Genomic DNA, 19,632 nt, shown 5'->3' on the forward strand with positions numbered 1-19,632 from the left:
ATGGCACAGGAACCAGACAGTATTTCATTCTGTTATATACAGATCCACTATATAAAGAAGCACTAGACCAGTGGTTCTCAACCTTCCTAATGCAGAGACCCTTTAATACAGTTCCTCATGTTGTGGTGACCCCCAACCATAAAATTACTTTCGTTGCTACTTCATAACTTTAATTTTGCTGCTGTTAGGAATTGGGCAACCCCTGTGAAAGGGTCGTTCGACCTCCAAAGGGGTCGTGACCCACAGGTTGAGAACTGCTGCACTAGACGGTTTCAAGATTTGTTTACTGTTCCTATTTCTTTTTCCAGATGAAGATAATACAGTCAGACTATGCTGTCCCAGTGTTTGAAATTACTCTATTTATTTTCTATGGGTGAATGTTACTCAGTTGAAATATAGTTTCTTTTTCTGTTTGCACTCAATTTTTCCACCTGCTTGTTGATTTAATTTTTAAAACTAAGTAGATCATTAGTGTTTCCAAAAGCCAAAATTATAGAAAAAGGAAGTCAAGGAAGCGCTACTGTCTCCTCTAGCCTTCTCATGGCATTTCCTCCCCTTATACATAACCAACTTAATGTTCCCTGGTTCATCTTTCTGTTTCTCTGTATATGTGTATCTATACCCATATATTGTATATTGTTTTGCACTTAGTTCTGCACTGCCCGCTTCCAAAGAACAAAAAAGTTAAGATTCTGAGAAGACAATTTATGAGGCAGCCCCAGGAAGGAAGAACAAATTACGACGTCTTCCCTGACATTGTTGAAGGTTTTCCCTTAAGAATCCCTTTTCAACCTTGTACCACCGATTTACAAAGGGGGGGGGGGGGATCTGCAAATTGAAAAACGGCAAACTTCTAATTACTTAATAATAGATATTTCTGGATTTTTCATTATTTTTTGCCGCAAATGAGTTAAAAAAATTACGGAGGAGCAATGAGACCCCTTGTTAAGGAGATAATGGCAGACCTTGGAAGAAATCTTGAAGAAGAAAAATGTGACAGGGGTGAAACAAGTCAGTGTACGGCAGAGGAGGAAAAGTCAGTGATTAGGGAGAGACTTTTGCAAACAACAAAGAGAATGGCAAGCTTGTGAAGATTGTGGGAAGGGGACTGGGGGTTAGCTTTGGGAAGACCCGGGATCACATTATTCTGAGGAACAGAAAACGGAGAAATGTGTAAAGAAAACTTGTGTGGTTGAGAGGTGTGAAGTTCAGGAAGCTCACATTAGCCTTTTCAAAAAGGAAAGACAAGGAAATCGGTGAGAAGCAAGGTTAGCATTAGAAATGCGAAGACTGGAAAACATCGGGCACAGGGGAGCCATATGGAGAATGAATAGTACAGAATGAAGACGATAAACAGGACAGTCTCTTAATAGTCTTTGGAGATGTCTTTGGTTTTGAGAGTTTGATCATGTAAAGCACACTTACCTATATCAGAACTAGTGATGTCAATATAAACTCTCTTGATTTTTCCCTATCTTACTAGAATATTTGCCAGATTTACTAAATGATGTAACTGTTATGAAACTTTTGCCATCCTTCTATCATTGAACAATGAACTTTTATAAAGTCCAAAGGATAATATCAAATTGAACTGGAATTTGAATTTTGATAAATACTGTACTTGCTAAATCTGAATTGGAAAAAATATGTATACACATACATATAAATCTAATATCTATGTATCTAACATACATATATCTGGATTTTATTTATACGAGGGTGTCTCAAAAAGTCCACGGAAACATAGAACCAAAAGACAATGGAATGTGTCCATGAACCTTTTGAAATACTCTTGTTTGTTACATTTACATGTTATTTTATGCTAGTAATCACTTTATGAATTATTATTCTATAAACTATTATAGTTAACAAATCAAATGGGGTTAATTTTCAACTACCACTTCTACTTTATAGTAAAACTCACCATTCTTTGAAAAGCATTTTTAAGAATGTCTACTGATCAGTAAAATCAACCAAGGGGAGCCTACTGCTCATAATATAAAATGGTGGTTCATCCCAGTTCAAAAAGAAAGTTAGAAAGCTGAAAAGACTATCTTTGGAATAACTCTGGGAAGGACATAATATTTTATGTTATTTCCTTACCTTTATTTGAGTCTGTTGTTAGCTGTCATCTAAATACCTTGTAATTCATGGAGACTACAGGCTCAAGGAAACAAAATGCTTTCAGGTTCTGTAGCATCTTCATGACAGATTGTGGATCAAACTCTTGTGATTCACTTTTTGCAAACAGACCACCAGACCTTTCTTCCAAGTCCATCTTAGCCTGGAAGCTCTGCTGAAACCTGATGACCATCATACCAACGTGCATAACTCCACTGACAGATGGGTAGTGGTTTCACATGGGATGACTGGCCTGGGTCTTCTACTACTGAACATAAAATATTTTAAGCCTATTTTTAGACGTGTTTTTCTCTTCCATGTCTTAGGATTCTATACCTGATTCTCTGTTAATAAAATTCGTGCTTGAATTTCATATGAAATCACCACTTACCTGCCAGTGCAGTTATGATGCTGAACATGTTTCAGGAGAGCTTCCAGAAAGTTCCAGGTGAAAGTTTACAAAGAAAATTTACACACGATTTGTCCTGTGATATTGACTATCTTTGCAATGTGTCAGCATCCTCACCATGTCTTGACTACTTCCCTGTTTCTGTCCCTCCAATTTCAACTTCCCCTCCTTGCCTTCTCAACTTTGCTTTTGGGCAAATGTTGCCCATTTCATCCCATAGAGCTGAGGAATACATTATTTGTGAGTAATATTGCTTACTTTGTAGACCAATCTATTCTTTGACTGAAAGGTGACTTTCAGGAGTGTCTTTAGTTGCAGGTAAAAAGGACACCTAAGGTGACAGGCTCGGGGGTTCCGCCAATCTCTGTTAGACCAGTAAAGATGTTTTTTTGTTTTGTTTTAATTTTAGGAATTTGAATTTTCTTTCAATTTTCTGGAGTTTTCTTTCATTCTAACTGAAGAGTTGCTACTGGTAGCTGGGCACCATTTAGTTCTTGTGGTGCCAGGGTAGAGGAGACTGTGGTTTGTGTGGACCATTCATTTTGTAATTATTGATATCATTAGTATCACACATGAGTAAATTTTGCTGCAGATAATTTGAAAACACTTAACAGCAGTACATTGGTAAGGGACGGCCAGACATTCAAGATGGTTCAAAGTCCAAACACCTTCTGAGATGGAGTTATTAGTCTTAAGGGACATTTAAGTCAACTGGCATAACATCATTCACAAAGAAAATATTCTACCTTATAGCTTGTTGCATAGCATCTGGAGTTTTCAAAGCTTGGGAGCAGCCACCTAAGATAGAATTGTTGTTCTCTTCCCATCAGGAACAAAGAAAGCGAAGGAAACCAAAGATTCAAGGTAGCAATTACTAATTATAAGACGTCTTCCAAATTTCTTGGGAGCCAACACGTGTAGTGTTGCATCTGTTAACTGAAATATTTTGGTCAGTTTGCCATCAATTCTTGGAGCCTTGTTTTTCATCAATGCCCCAGTGAAGCTTGGACTGCTACCTTTAATCTCATCAATTTTTATCTTAAGTTAGCTTCTGAAATGGTTGAACATCAATTGATTTTCTTTTTGGTATGGAGATTTCTTCCATCTTGTTTTGATGCTTCCTACATGGCTCAATATTTTGCCCATAGAATCCTTCAATGTTGCGACTCAAGGCTTGAACTATTTCTTCGCATCTTGCAGCATGAGAAGTGCCAAGCATATGCTTCCCTTTTTGTTTTCCTAACTCCAGGTTATTGTACATTTCATGAAACTATGTTACTTTTATTGTTCTCTTGAGTTACCCTTTGAATTCTTCTGTTAAGTTCTTTTCATCAGTTTTTCTATTACCTTTAGCTACTCTACATTCAAGAGCAAATTTCAGGGTCATTTCTAACATCTATTCTATTTAGTCTCTTTCTTTGATGCCTCTTTAATGATATTTTGGTTTCTTCATTTTGATGTTTTTGCTGTCATCTCACAACTTGTCTAGCCTTCAGTCTTTAGTGTTAAATATGTCAAATATGATTTTGAGATGGTACATAAATTCAGGTGGGATCTATTTAAGGGCATATTTTTGCTCTTATAAGCTTGCTTTAATTTTTCTTACCTTCAACTTGAACTTTCATATGAGCAGTGATGATGTTTCACAGCCAGCCCTTTGCTTTACTTGGACTGATGATATTGTACTTCTCGAAAATCTCCACTGAAGGAGTCCATTTATTCTTGTGTATTCCATTTAGCAAAGGACACCTGTATAATGAGTCTCTATGTTTCAGGAAAAGGTATTACCAATGACTAGATTGTAGGTCTTTCAAAAGTTGATCATTTGATTTCTAGCATAGTTTCTATTACCAAGGCCATATTTTTCAGCTACTGATCCTTCTGTTTCCAATTTTCAGATTTCAATCAACAGTAATTAATGATCAGGTCATCTGAATTGCTTGCTTTATCAATGTTAGATTCGATGGCTGGTAAATTCTTCCATTTCTTCATCTTTGACATTAGTATTGGTGCATAAATTTGAATAATAGTCATATTAACAAATTTTCCTTCTAGGCATATGGGTATTATTCTACCATGGACAGCACTCTGCTATCATGAAAGATCTTGAAAGGTTCTTTTTGATAATGAATGCCATACCATTCTTTTTAAATTTGTTACTCTTGGCATACCTCATATGATGGATCAAACCAAAATCACAAATACCCCAGTCTATGTTAGCTCATTAGTACCTAACATATTGATATTTATGAATAGATTTTATGTTCTAATTATTAGTGGATGTTTGCAGTGGTATGCCCCCCACCCCCCATTTTGCTATGCCATTTTACTCCTTCTATGTCATGAAAGTTGACTCCACTTTGAGGAGGCAGCTTCCTCCCAATTGTATTTGGAGTGTGTTTCAGCCACAGGGACTCGTATCCTGGCATTATAAATACCAGGCAATAGTCGGCTATTATTCCTATGGTTTTAACTGGCCAATTTTTAAAGAAGTAGGTTGCCAGGCCTTCCTTCCAAGTTTGCCTTAGTTTGTAGCTCTGCCAAAACTTGTCTAACCTGGGTGACTCTGATGGTACTTGAAATACCTGTGGCATGACTTTCAGTATCACCTCAACATGCAAGCCAGCACAAACAACAGAGGATTTGTACTATTTTACAATCCTAGTAACAGTATAAAAGTACCAATCTTGCCACAACCTTATCAGCATTTGTTGTTTTCTGTTGAAGCACTGAATCTTTCCATATATTTTAGAGATTAGATCCTCATCAGAGATGTCATTGTCAAAATTTCTACTGTAGTCTATAGATTCTCTTTAGCTCTTTTGGTAAAACTCTTTGGATGTGCATGATATTTACTTTTTAAGAGGTCCTAAATATCTAGTTTATCTTCAGTTATTTTGTGCATTTTTTAGCTATGTTTGATATATTTATGGCATAGATTAGAACCCCTATCATTATGCTTTGCGATCTTTCAGAACTTTATAATTTTAGGTTTAACACTTAAGTCTTTGATTCACTATGAGTTAGTTTTTGTGTATGTTATGATGTATGGATCCTGCTTCATTTTTCTGCAAATTGGTATCTAGTTTTGCCAGCACCATTTATTAAAGAGACTCTTTCCCTTTGAATATGTTTCAATGCCAAAGATCAGCTAGAGCTGAATGGGTTTCCTTCTGGGTTCCTGGGTCTGTTATATGTTTGTCATTGTAGCAGTACCAGGTTGTTTTGACTATTCTAATTGTACAATATGTTCTGAGATTGAGAAATGTAAGGCAGAGAAATAAGTTTTTGTGGTGAGTCACTTTGCACTGTGAATTACCAAACTTGACTACATTGCTGTTACTTGCTTTTGAGTAGACTGACTCATGGCACCCTCGTGTGTGCAGAGTGGAACTGCTCCAGAGATTTGTGATTGCTGTGACCCCTTGGAAGGCTATTTCCAACTTGTACTCTGTGACACTTTAGGTGGAGTCAAGCGCTTATCTGATGAGTCCCTTAGCTGAGTCACTCAAGAAATGAGTATAGGTTTGGCTTAACAGATACTTGCAAAGTATCTAAAATACACTAGAATTAAAATTTATAAAATTCCTTATTAAAATATGGTGAAAATTTGTTGTCTTAAGTAAAATAATCTTGAGTTCAGAGATTCATAAATGTGCATCAAAATGAAATTAATTCAATGTAACTAATAGTATACATTTATTATGATTCCTCTATCTATGATGTAGAATAATGAAAAAGATTAATAAAACGAAGAATATGGTGATATCCTGGTACCCATAAAAAAGTGGTTTCAAGTGCATATCTGAAGCTTGAATAAAGAAATGAAGATCAGTAAATAATCTTTTATAGTACTTAGCAACCAGATCATTTGGCAGATTTTAGATTACGTCAATAGAAGTTTGGAAGTGGAGGTGTTTGAGAAGAGACATGAAGGGTACAAATTCCATAGATAAGAATGGTAAAAGACACTTAATACATTAGTCAAATCTGTGATTCCATTCTTGGATGGCTGACAGTACCTCCCTTGTTTGTTTCTTTACCTCTTCTACATTGTCAAATTACTGTCCTTTCATATCCCTCTCCATTTGCAAAAACTGAAAGAAGTCGTACAGAGTGAGATCAGGTGAGTAAGGTGCGCTGGGCAGAGAGGCATGCTGTTTTTGCCAAAAATCGGTGCACCGAGATAGATGGCTGGGTGAGCAAGTGCAGTGTGGTGGCAAAACCAGTCTCCCATCTGCCACAAAACTGGCCTTTTTGGTTGCACACTGTTTACGCAATCTTTTCAGAACCTCTAAAGAGAAAGCTTAATTAACAGTCTGACCTGGTGGAACAAACTCCAAATGTAAAATCCCTCTAACACCAAAAAGACCCCAAATAAGCAAAGTCTTGATCTTTGATCTCACTTCATGAGCTTTTTTTAGGTGAGGTGATGATGCTGTCTTCCACTGGCTTGATTGATGTCTACTTTTGAGGTCATAAGAACAGCATGTCTCATCACCAGTAATGACGTTGGGGGGAAAAAAGGTCTGGGTCACTTCAGAGCTGTTCTTTCAAAGCACGGCGTGTTGCAATCAACACTCTTTTTCCTGGTCAGTCAGAACCTGAGGCACAAATTTCTCATTCCCAAATCTTCCTTTAAAATTCACTGAACCGAGCTTCAAGATCATCCAGGTAACTTCCCCATCTCTTCAATGGTTTGTTGTTGTTATTCTTCGAGCACAAGTGCACACATTTTGTTGATATTTTGGTCCATTCAGGAAGTTGACACACATCCAAAGGTTAGTCAACAATCAACATTTCATCTTATTTGAAATGAAAAAACCACTCATACATTTGACTTTTTCCCATAGTGCTGTCCTTGTCAGCTGTGTTCAACAACACAACAGTTTCTGCAGCATTTTTCCTGAGCCAGAAACAAAAGTTCACAGCCACATGCTGTTCTCTTAAACTGACCATCACACACAAAAAAAATGAGGTTTGAGCGAAACTAATTTTAAGAAAAAGTTCACTGTGACCACAGAGAACTTTCCCAGGAGACACCAATGGGTGCACTAACTCAGAGCAAGTTGCGTGATGCTTGCCTAGCAGGAAAAGTGCATACTATGAAAACTCTTCCCAGCAGAGCTTTTTCTCTCCAGTTTTTTTTGTTTGTTTGTTTGTTTTCAGGTACCCGCTTGTATATAAACCATGAGTTTATGAATGGGTCTTGGGCTAACACTTAATTCTAGGCCCAACCTCAGAACAATTACTTCCTATGGCATGGCCCAACTTGATGCTTAACCTCATTAAGAGATCACTGAAGATATAGATGGGTGCCATAGAAAAGTGGTGCCTGGCTATCAGAAAGTATAGGATCTGGGGTTTTAAAACTTTGTCTTCAAACAAGCAGCAATCTAAGTAAGGTTATCAACTAAGTGCACATGGAAAGAGTACACCAGCTGTGGGATCCAAGGATTGTAAATAATATAATCCAAATCAGGAGGGAATGGTATCATAGCTTACATCTGAAGGGGTTTTCTTTCTTTTTTTTTTCACTCCAGCTAGCTGTAATAAAAGGCTTATTCTTTAATTAAAAAAAAAGAATGGTAAAAGATTTTCAGAACAAAGAAATTGCATAAGCAATTTGACACAAAAAATAAAATGTGACACAAAAAAGACTGGTATTAGACATATGGGCTAATATTGTTTTTATGGACCTGATCTGGACTGGGCTGGGATGTTTTCTCAATATACAATTGCTCTTTTATATAAAGCTCTTTCTTTTACACATGAGTGTCTATGAATTTGTTTCTCTAGTCAACCCAGAATAACACACTCTGAATATAGTTCACCAGAGAAAAAAATGGACACAGATCAGGGGTTTTCCTAACTTTATCTGATCCAATTCTCTCAAGACCCATGTGAGATTATAGTATCGGTTTGGCGGACCTTGTTCCACACTCCTGTGCTCACATAGCTAAGGTTAGGCTGACTCTAACTAAGGTTTGAAAAATGACCTTGAATAATTGGAGCCTCAGCTCTGGTATTCAAGTTAGGGGTAGACAAGCACATGCTTTCATCAGCAACAATAAGGTATGAAGAAATTCTTGTGAGACTCTAGGACAAAAGCAAGCATCGTTCCCAACTGGATTAGAATCTGGGAGGATGTGGAGAGCTGCTATGACCATTTAAACCCAAAGTGGAGGGAAGCCTGTTCCAGAATGGCACAAATAAGGGTACATAAATGGGGGCACAGTAGCCATAACAATGGGCTAGGGCTGAGCAATAATTTGACTTCTAACCATTCCTATGTGCAGTTCAATGGCACTGGTTACATACTTAACATTGAGTCACAATTTTGACTTTCTATCCATACTATTTCATAATTTAGATTCTTTATACCTTAAAGTTCTCATCTGTTAAATTAAACATTTGAAATGAAAAGATTTTCAACTGATAGAATGTATGTCATTGCCATTTTACAAATGAAGAAACTGATGATTAGGGAAATGAATTAATTTATCGAAGATTATATAGTTAACACATAACAAACTTACAGCTCTAACTCATATTTGCAAGGTCCCTATAATTTATTTAAAAGTTGTATATATATGTACATGTGTGCCCAAGAAAAAGGAAAGAGAGTGACAGAGAAAAATCAGAAGTTAACGATAAAAATAACTATAACTAAATATGCCAATACTAGATTTTTAATACCTGTGTTAGCCCAGGTAGACTAGAGAAAATGTCCCAGCCCAGTAAAGATCAATTCCGTAAGTCCGATATTAGCCCCTATATCTGATACCAATTTATAAAGTCCTCTTCAGACTCATGCAACACATGCAATGATGTTTTATGCAAGATCACAGGCCAGTGGGTGGAAAGTCTTGGGGATCCAATGGTTGTGTAAGCATCTCAGTGTTGGCAGTGGTCTCTATGTGGGTCCTCCAGCTAAGGCACTAGCATAGCTCTATGTGTCTTCTCGGCTAGAATGTCTCCCAGGGGAGTGATCATGTGTCCCACCTCTAATGAACTATTTATCTCCTTAGCACCTCCAATGAGGTCATCAAGCTGTGACCTAATTGGCAGGCTAAACTTCACCACTTTACCCGTAAGTCTCAAATTGACAACACATTATGTAACTACCACAATACCCATCTTGAATGGGACTCCTTCTTGTCCATGACTGTTGTTTACACAATAACCTGCAGAAGCAAGGGGGAAGGTGGGCATATGAAACATGTGTGCTCTCCAAAGACGATGACGTGTGTGGCCAATCAAAATACCAGTTAGATCAATGCAATAGATTCCTTTAGTGGAAATGTGGTAGACGGAACCAATCAGTGGCCACAAAAAAGATGTGAACATTTAGAGTTATGGTACTCATTTGAGACAATATTCTGTAAAAAATTCTAGAATATAACAAAGTAAATAAAGAGAAGGAGACTGAGCAGAAAGAGAGTGGGGCAGATGTGCAAACAGAACAGTGCTGCCATGAGAAAGGCACATCTAAAAGATCTACAGAAAAAGCAGGCCCAGCTTCTGATCACAATCTGTATTTCTATTCTTTGGTTCTTGTCTTTGGGCATATATAAGATTTTACTGTATGCTGATAAGAATCTCACCTCTATTTAGCTGGAGGCTGTTGGATCATGAAAGCAATAAAATATAAATTAGAAAATATATTTTCTTTGTAAATTATCACAGCAATGTACAAAGTAATTATTTTCTATGGGAGCTTTTCGTGGACATAACTAGAATGAGATGAGGTAAGACTAAAACTCAGATCTATGTGTCTCAACTTCACACATGTGAGACTGACTGACTGGGACAGGAAAATACTACCAACAAGAAAATTAATTAGAAAAATAATGTAATATTTACGGAAGAGGTATTAAGAAACACATCTAGGGCAATGGATGATGAAATTAAAAAGGGACAGATTTTAAAGATATTCAACATTTTTAAAAAAAATCACTGCCATTGAGTCAATACTGACTCATTGCCACCCTTATAAGACAGGGTAGAACTGCTCCTGTGGATTTCCCAAACTGTAACTCTTTATAAGAGTACAAAGCTTCATCTTTCTCCCAGGAAGCAGGTGGTGGTTTTAAACTTCTGACCTTATAGATTACAGGCAAATGCATAACCACTATACCACCACAGCTATTTTTCAAAGACACACACACACACACAAAATAAACCAGGAAAAAAAGATCAGCTGGGAGACGCTTTCATAGTACAGGCTTTTTCTACGAGGCAAGCATCTGGCAACTTGCCCTTAGTTGGAACACCCAGTGGTGTTGCATAGGAAGGTTCTCTCTGGTCACAGTGAATTTTTTTTTGTTAAAAGCAGTTTCACTCAAACCTTGTTTTTTGAGATAGCTGATTTAAGACAATGGCAGGAGGCTGTGAAATTTTGTCTCCTGCTTGGAGAAAATGCTCCAATACCTGTTGTGATGTTGAACATAACTTATAAGTACTCTGGGGAAAACTTTAAGTGTATGAGTGGTTTCATCGTTTCAAAATAGGTGAAATGTCAATTGAATACAAATCACGTTCTGGATTTCCATCAACTTCCCAAACAGATGAAAATGTTGACTCATAGTGCATTTGGAGTTGGTGCCAACAGGCCAGGACTGTTAATCAGGCTTTCTATCGAGAGATTCAGCAAAGATTGTGTAACAGTGTGCGACCAAAAAATGCCTGCATTTTGGCAGATGGAGGACTGCTTTTGCCACCTGTGGTAGTTACATAATCTGGTGTCAATTTGGGACTTAAGAGGATTATGAGTGACAGAGTGAAGTCTAGTCTGTCAATCAGGTCATAGCCAATGAGTCCTCTCTGTGGGCATGGCCTTCTCCTGAGAATTCTGGGAACTCCTGTATTTTCCTCCTTGGGGGCAGGATACACCACTCTCTCTTGACTCACTTCTTTGGAGATGCTGTACTAACAAGACACATGGAACTACGCTAGTGCCCTGAGCTGGAGAATCCATGTGGAGATCCCTGCCAGCGCTGAGATGCTTACACTGCCACTGGATCCAAAGACTTTCTACCCACTGGCCTGTGATAGTCCTGCATTCAGTGTCACTGCATGTGTGTCCTGAGTCTGAAGAGGACTTTATAGATTGGTATCATACATTTGGGCTACTATTGAACTTATGGGCTTGGCATGGACTAGGTTGGGATGCTTTCTTCATGTAAAAGTACCCTTTATATAAAACTCTCACATATGAGTCTCCATGGATTTGTTTCTCTGGTCTACCTGGACTAACACATCACCACAATTCTACCTGCTCATGTAGCCATCTCAGTGTGCCAGTTCTTGGCAAAAAACAGCATACCTCTCTTGCCCCATGCACTTGACCTCACTCTCTGTGACCTCCCCACCCCCGCCCCAAGAATGAAGAGGGACATGAAAGAACAGAGATTTGACAATGCAGAAGAAAAAATGAGGGAGGTGCTGTCAGCCATCCAAACAGATGAGTTTGAAAAATGCTTCCAAGAATGAAATAGATTTGACAAATGTATTAAGTGTAATAGAGAGTACTTTGAAGGAGATAAGGTTGTTTAGTAAAAGATATTTAAATACATAGTAGGGGGTGAGGGTGTGCATTATTCCATATTGTGGGGGAGGGGTACCCCCTGTATATGGTGGTAGGTCTGGGTAAAGAGATGAAAGCAGCCAGAGGTGATACTATTATGGTTTTTTTTAGTTAACTATGTTTAATCCTAAAGATCTGATTTGGACTTCTAATTTTACTCTGACCAGTACTTATTTATTTATGGTGACAAATCTACTGAGTCCCAAGCGCAAAATGAAGCAACACATTGTAGTTATTTTGTTCCATATAGTCAGCAGGACACATACAAACACACATTCAAACAAAACCTTTTTATCCTTAAAGGATATAATAATAAAGTTTCAGGTTGTATAGCAAAAATATACAGAAACAGCATCATAAAAATGGCTTGTCCTTATGACCTGCATTTCTCCATGGAACTTAAAATTCTTTTAACAGACATTATCTCATTGTTTTAAGAAACAATCTGACATTTATATAACACCATTCATTCTCAATAATCCCACAGGGGTTTACAAATCCTGGAACAAGGGCTTTGCCCATTTCCAGTGTGCAACCACGGAAAGATGAGGAAGGGCAGTGACTAGAAGTGACAGGGCTGTGCTAGATGCGCCCTGTGGAACACAGCAGTAACATTATACACCCGTTTGTGAAAGGGAGTGAAAAATAATCTTAAACTGAAATCACAAAGAAAAAAGAACAGAAAGATCAAAGCTAAGAATAAGTCACACTGATTAGGGAAAAAAATAATACCACCAACTTGTCTTATTTTTACTTTTATATCTTATTAGAATAAAACACATGTATCTTCAAGATTTAAAAAATGACAATAATTGAGTACCTTGTGCTTAATCAAGAGCTCCCATTTTTTACAGTGCTTTTTGGGGGAAGTAGTGGTCCAGTCCCCATAGGACAGTCATTTACCATTGACCTAGTATATCTTTTGGGAGCCACATAATCTTAAAAATGCCTCCTTCCCTTCCTCTTCCAGCTAAGCCTAGGATGCTGAGAAACAAACATTCAACTAGAAAAAATAAGGGGGCTTGTTTGTTTGTTTTTATCAGGTTAATGAGTCTCTCCCTTCAGTGGAAAAATTAAGAGTTCAGTTTTCCTGAAGTATAGTTGTCATCAGTGTAGTAATGTCTAGAGAAGACCTGGTGCCAGATTTTCTACTTGAATAAAGAAATATGCTAACTATGTCATAGTACTGAGGTGTTGTCTCCTTTAGTCATAATACACCCGAAGGAGTCCACAGAGGAGGGATGCTACCTTGGTTGAATTCAGGATGAAAGCAGAGAGAATGTAAAGGAAGAGCTGGACATCACAAACCATTGCAAAACTAACCTCTGAACTCGAAGTCATACATTTGTGAGGAACTGTCAGCTTTATATGTGGAGTATAGCACAAGTTTTCCAGAGGAGCGCGAACATATTGTTCTAGCTATAAGGGAGGCTTTGACTATGTCATTATCCAATTCATAGTAAAAAGGGGAGACCATCTTTATTATCTTATCAAAGGAACCACTTAAGGTTTGAGACTTAAAGTCCACCTTCCAACACAGAACAAAGTGGTCAGCATAAAGCCATGGCAACGATTACTATCATTATTACTAATTCCACCACACCTCACTTAAATCTCACAATGAAGAAATGAGTGTGCCCATTTTATAGGTGAGGAAACGGAAGCTAAAAAGTCCATGTGTTGTAAACACATTTTTGTCTGCCTAGCATATTATGATCACTTCTTCTGTTACAACTCTTGTCTTTAAAGATGGCCCGGCATAAGATCAGCCACTTTTCTGTCTTAGAAGTTCATTTCTTAAGCTGATAAGAGGCAGCTTGAAAAAAAGAAGCAAGGACAAGTTGTTTAACAGTAGACACTTAGAAGAATTCAAGAGCTGCTGTTTACATGGTTGTAAAGTTGCTCCTGGGATTCCTTACCTTCCTGAAGTTTGGCTATCCACAGCTTTGTTTCATTTTGTGTGCTATGACCAATATTCTGAAGTTTAAATTGTAGAGAGCTGTGACCAAGAAACCTTAAAAATTTACAAAACCATCTGAGATCATATAGGAGAAAGTGGCAGAATTAAAACTCAAACCTATATTTTTATGACTTCAAAGCTTGTGCTCTTAATGTCCATAACTTGTAGTGTTTAAAATATGTTCACAGATTTTTTGAAGATATTAAAAAGATGAAGACTAGTTGTCCTCTCTTTGAGTGCCTGAGTGTGGACTAGGTTTACTGCCATTAGTTACAGAGGTAAGCAATAAGCACTAGAAGATACTGCTACTTTATCCTGATTCTCATCCTGGGATTACTTGCTAGTCTAGGGGAAGTAGGATACCATTCCATGCAAATGCTAAAGTGGTTGTACAGAGACACACATGGTGAAGAACTAAGGGCTTTGGCTAACAGCCAGTGAGAAATTGAAGCTTTAAATCAACAGCTAATTAGGTCTCTGGGGGGCGCAAAAGGTTTGCACTTGGCTACTAACCAATAAATTGGTGGTTTGAATCCATCCAGCAGAGCTTCAGAAGAAAAAACTGGCGATCTATGAGGGTGATTCAAAAAGTTCATTGAAAAATGGAATTAAAATATAAAGAATTTTCCCACAAACTTTTTGAATCCCTTTGTACTTCTCCAAGATCCAATCTATTGAAAATCTTATAGATTGCCTTTCTACTTTGAAATATAGGGTTGCCATGGGTCAGAATTGACTCAAAGGCAGGTGGCTTGTTGCTGTGTTTTTTTTTTTTTAATCAACAGCTACATGACTGACCTATATCAGAAACAGACTCTCCAGCTAAATCAAGCCTTGACCAACATTTTGCCGATATTTTTCATCTTTCAGGAAATTTTCTTTTCATCTTTCATAAATTTCTTGGTGAAGATGAGTTGTGGTAGTTACATAATCTGGTGTCAATTTGAGAAGATTATGAGTGAAGGGGTGGAGTCTGGCCTGTCAATCAATATATACCCAATTAGGCCTCTCTGTGGGCATGTCCTTCTCCTGAGAAGTCTGGGAAACCCTGGATTTCCTCCTTGGAGGCAGGAGACACCACGCTCTCTCTGCTCATTCCCTGGGAGAGATTTCAGCTGACAAGACACATAGAACTATGCTAGTGCCCAGAGCTGGAGAAGCTACATGGGCCTACCCTGATGCAACATGCCTCTGAAGTTGGAGAAGTCTCGTAGAGACCCCTGCCAGAGCTGAGATGCTCACACCACCACTGGATCCAAAGACTTTCTACCCACTGGCCTGTGATCGTCCTGCATTTGGTGTCAATGCATGTGTTTCATGAGTCTGAAGAGGATTTTATAGATTGGTATCAGACATATGGGCTAATATTGGACTTATGGGGCGTGGACTGGACTAGGTTGGGATACTTTCTTAATGTACAATTGCCCTTTATATAAAACTTTCTCTTATACACATATGAGTTTCTATGGATTTGTTTCTCTAGTCTACCTGGGCTAACACATGAGTGTATCTCAGAAAGATATACATATAAAAATGTATGATGACTACTATATTAAAATGGTATTATGATGTACTAGTCAATTAAAATATGCTAAGGCATATCAAAGTTATGGCTTTTACCTTGCAGGGCACACTTCCAGCTACTACTGTACTGATTACTCTTCCATTCAGAGTGAAATTTCACTTGTCTCTTGACACATTGTTCAAAGATTTGGACAAGTTTTTATTGAACAATGGACTAGTGCCTCTATTCAATGGCAAAAGATTTGAAGAGAAGCTTGAATAAAAAAATATAGTAAATGCAAATATGACAGATGCTCAACATCATTACATGACTAGGGAAATGAAAATATAACCAAAAAGTAACACACCCCACTCTTAGAATGGCTATATTTATAAAGAGTGACCATACCCAATCATTAATGAGGACACAGAATAACTAGATAGCTCATGTACTACTTATGGGGATAGAAAATAGTACAACTATCTTGGGAATTTCTTTATAAGTTAAACATGCACCAGTTTGCATGACCTTGTAATTTCTTTTCTAGAAATATAAAATGCATGTGGCTACATAAAAGCTTGTATTATATTTAAATAATGGGATACAATTTAAAAAGGAATAAACTACTGCCTTAACAATATTTGGAACAAATGCCCAAAATTAGTTATGCCTGATGGAAAAAAATCAAGACCGAGAAAGGTACATACTATACATAATTAATTTCAATGAACCTCCATAAAATTAATAGGTGATGACAGAAAATAGTTTACAGGTAGCTAGAAGGTGAGAGGGAATTCCAAGGACCGTGATGTTGAGCCATCTCCATAATGAAGGAACTTTGGGTCTACTATTTGCTCTTTCTTCTTCCCACCTATAAAAAAACATAGACAAAGGCTGGGCAAGGTCCCATGATGTGGTCAGTGAGAATATTCTATGAGATAAGAGAGAAACAAAGTAAAAGGAACTTGGGCCCTTTAATTACCTGCTAGTCCTCAAGGGCTGTCCTGAGGAAGAGAAGTAATCTCTGAATCTTATTAGGCACTGTCTGTCTGCCTCTTTCTACTTACTTTTCCCCTGTCCCTCTCCTCCCTTTTTAAAAAGCAACTTCCTTCCTAGCTAATAAAAGTAACACTACTAATAGAAACTGCTCTTGGGGCATTCCTTGTACTTGGCAATTAGACTTTGTTTTCTCTGGTCTGGAAAGACAGCTCAGAAAGAACAGGTGACAAATGCATAATATGAGAAAACCAAATTTTCTGCCTATCCACTATGTGTAAGAAGTTATAATACCGATTATTTTCCTTATTATAATCTACTTATTTTAAAAATTTTATTTCTTACATTTCTGCTTTTTTATTATTTGCTTCTCTCTCTCTTCGGCATTTTAAAATAAATCATTGTTTTATTCTTCTCAGCAATTTGTCTCTAGGAAAGTGGCAATGTTCATAAGTATACATCTTGTTATAGCCAGTGATAGTTTACATAATTAAAATAATAGGAAAACTCTCTGTAAAATTAGGTCATAAAAGGGTAGAATGTCTGATATAGTTAATATTCTTCTTAAGTTTAAATCAGAACATTACTGCATAAAATAAAAATACTCATTAATATCATTTTGCTTTGAGAAAGCCAGAAATATTTTATTCAAAGAAATAAGCAACAATGGCAAAAGATGTGATTAAATGTACTGTATCTTTCTTAAATCAAAGCATGCTTTTTTCCCCAAAGAAGGCAATTTTCATTTGTACAATCATAATTTTCTTTGTCCACAGCAGGGCCCCTGAATTCAAGCCATTATTTAAAGAGTTCATCATCGAAAGTTTGTTTGGGATGTTTTCGGTTCAGTACGTATGCTGGAAAACTGCCAGCTATCAAGAATTTTGAAACACAACAAATGCGAATTTGCAGTAACTGCCAACCGACACCAACAAACTAGACCCAAGATGAAATGTGAATTCAGTATTGAGGAAGGGGATCTTCAACCTGGTCAGATCCTGTCTGCTAAATAACATGTCATACAATCTAAGGAGAAGACCTTAGTGGGGCCTTCCAATGTGACGGTGTTTCCCAAGTGATTGCTCTCTGACTGCAGAGCCCCTTTGCTTCAATCCTTTTTCAGTCGTTTGGCTTTTGCAATATCCTCTTGACGTTTTTGCTTCTTCTGCTGCTCCTTTTCCCTGGCTTCGATCATCTTGGCCAATTTCCAGGACAGCACAGCGCTTGCGAGGAACAGTGGCGTGAGGGCCAGAATCACTGTCGTCAGGAAGCCGTCTGGGTCCTTTGCGGCCCACTCCACCACATACTCAGCCCAGGCCTTGACGTCAAACATCTCTTATGCTTGAGGAATCATTTCTAACTTTGTCCTGGGTTTACCAATGAGCAAATCACAATTTCAGATAAGCTTTAATTTTTGTCTTCTATTGTTCTACCACGCACTTCTGGGAGAAGGCTTAAATTCGTCAGACTGGAAGCAGGAAACCCATTTCCTCCTTTTGTTAATTTTCTACTGCCACCTCATTTTCCAGAATTTCTTTGCATGGATAACTTTAAAACTCATTTCCTGAAATAGAAACACCTAAAACTACCATTTTTGTCCTCAGTAATGAAATGACAGCATTAATATGCTTGGAAATCTATAGCAACTCTTTGAAATAAAATGTTACTAATTCCTAAAAACTGTTTTGTCACAAAATGCAATCTGTTTGAAAACAATCCTCTGACAATTTTCTAGCTTACTTCTGAATTAGTATGTGACCACTTTTCATAACATTTCAGGAACTGCAGGAAAGGGTCATGTATTCTGAAGCAGCTAAATGCCATATTCTCTTTAGAATATCTTTAGATCAAGCTTATTAATGGTATAGTCTAACACTGCTATTCACAAACTAAATTTTCATGTGCTTGTTTTATTAGTGACTTATAAAAAGCACGCTCACACCTCCCACTTTGACAGACGTGTTGACAAGGTGTAAGTCTATGAATCACAATGGACTCCAGGGCAGTGAGTTTGGGCTTTTCTTTGGTATCAACTTTTGGGATCAATATTTTCAAACTATTAAAGATTTGATTGTCCAATATATTTTACAACACTTCTCAATTAATAGGAAAGGCCAATAAGGACATTATGCTGCTGGAGAATAGTAAATATATACTCATGTAACTATCTGATAATTTCCTCCCTGAATTCATTCTCCCCCTTTGACTTTTAGTGACAGAACCAACCCTGTAGACCCCCACCCCCAACTTTAGCCAGGCCCTTGGCCACAGAACTAGAGAAGATTAAATACACCATGGTCTGCTAGAAGACTAAAGAAATCTGCCTTGAAAGAAGGACAGGTAGAATGCACCTTAGACAAAGATGGTGAGATTCTGCCTCATATACTTTGGCTATATTTTCAGGAATGACTTTTTACTGGAAAAGGACATCATCATGCTTGGTAAAGCAGAGAAAAGGTCAGTGTAAAGAATGACCCTCAATGAGATTGACACAGTGGCTGCAACAAGGAGCTTGGTCTTAGGAAAAAGGATGAGGATGGTACAAGACAGAGCAGTGATTCATCCTATTGTATATAAGGCTGATGTTAGTTGGAATCCATGGCACCTAATATTTATTTTTATATTAAGGGGAGTCCTGGTGGCATTGCATTACAAGCATTAGATCACGAACTGCTACGCCCGTAGTTCAAAACCACCAGCTACTCCACAACAGAAAGATGAAACTATTCTTGTCAAGATTTATAGCTTCAGATAAGCAGTATAGATAGGGTTACTAGAATCTACTCAATTGCAATGGTTTCCCACCCCCCCCCCTTTCCTTTCAGTTAGTTTGAGAACATTGTTCTACTCTGTCAACTGATTTTTTTTATTAGTTCTAAAAAATTCTCATCTATCATATTCATTTGGTTTTTGATCGCCTTTTGGAACTTGATTATTTCTCTTCTTAAAGGTCTCATCTTTTAAAATTATTTTCTCCATATTTCCAATTTAATCTTTCAGTTTAATACTGTTCTTTTTTTGTTGTAAATTTATTTACTTGTTAGTGCCAATTG

The 19,632-nt window shown here is 37.5% G+C and overlaps 2 protein-coding genes across 6 annotated transcripts in view; both read right to left on the minus strand.

Moving 5' to 3' along the window:
- The window catches only part of CWC27 (CWC27 spliceosome associated cyclophilin), a 302,723-nt gene that overhangs the window by 115,800 nt on the left and 167,291 nt on the right, over positions 1 to 19,632 (minus strand). The gene's annotated exons all lie outside the window — the stretch shown is intronic.
- On the minus strand, positions 17,468 to 17,912 carry LOC101661179 (small integral membrane protein 15-like). Its single transcript, XM_004703575.2, has one exon. It carries the CDS (start codon positions 17,910 to 17,912, stop codon positions 17,688 to 17,690), a length of 225 nt encoding a protein of 74 aa, XP_004703632.1. The 3' UTR covers positions 17,468 to 17,687.

This window comes from Echinops telfairi, unplaced genomic scaffold, assembly GCF_000313985.2.
Source record: "Echinops telfairi isolate 266 unplaced genomic scaffold, ASM31398v2 ScPeMD7_7469;HRSCAF=8507_1, whole genome shotgun sequence".
Lineage (NCBI taxonomy): Eukaryota > Metazoa > Chordata > Mammalia > Afrosoricida > Tenrecidae > Echinops > Echinops telfairi.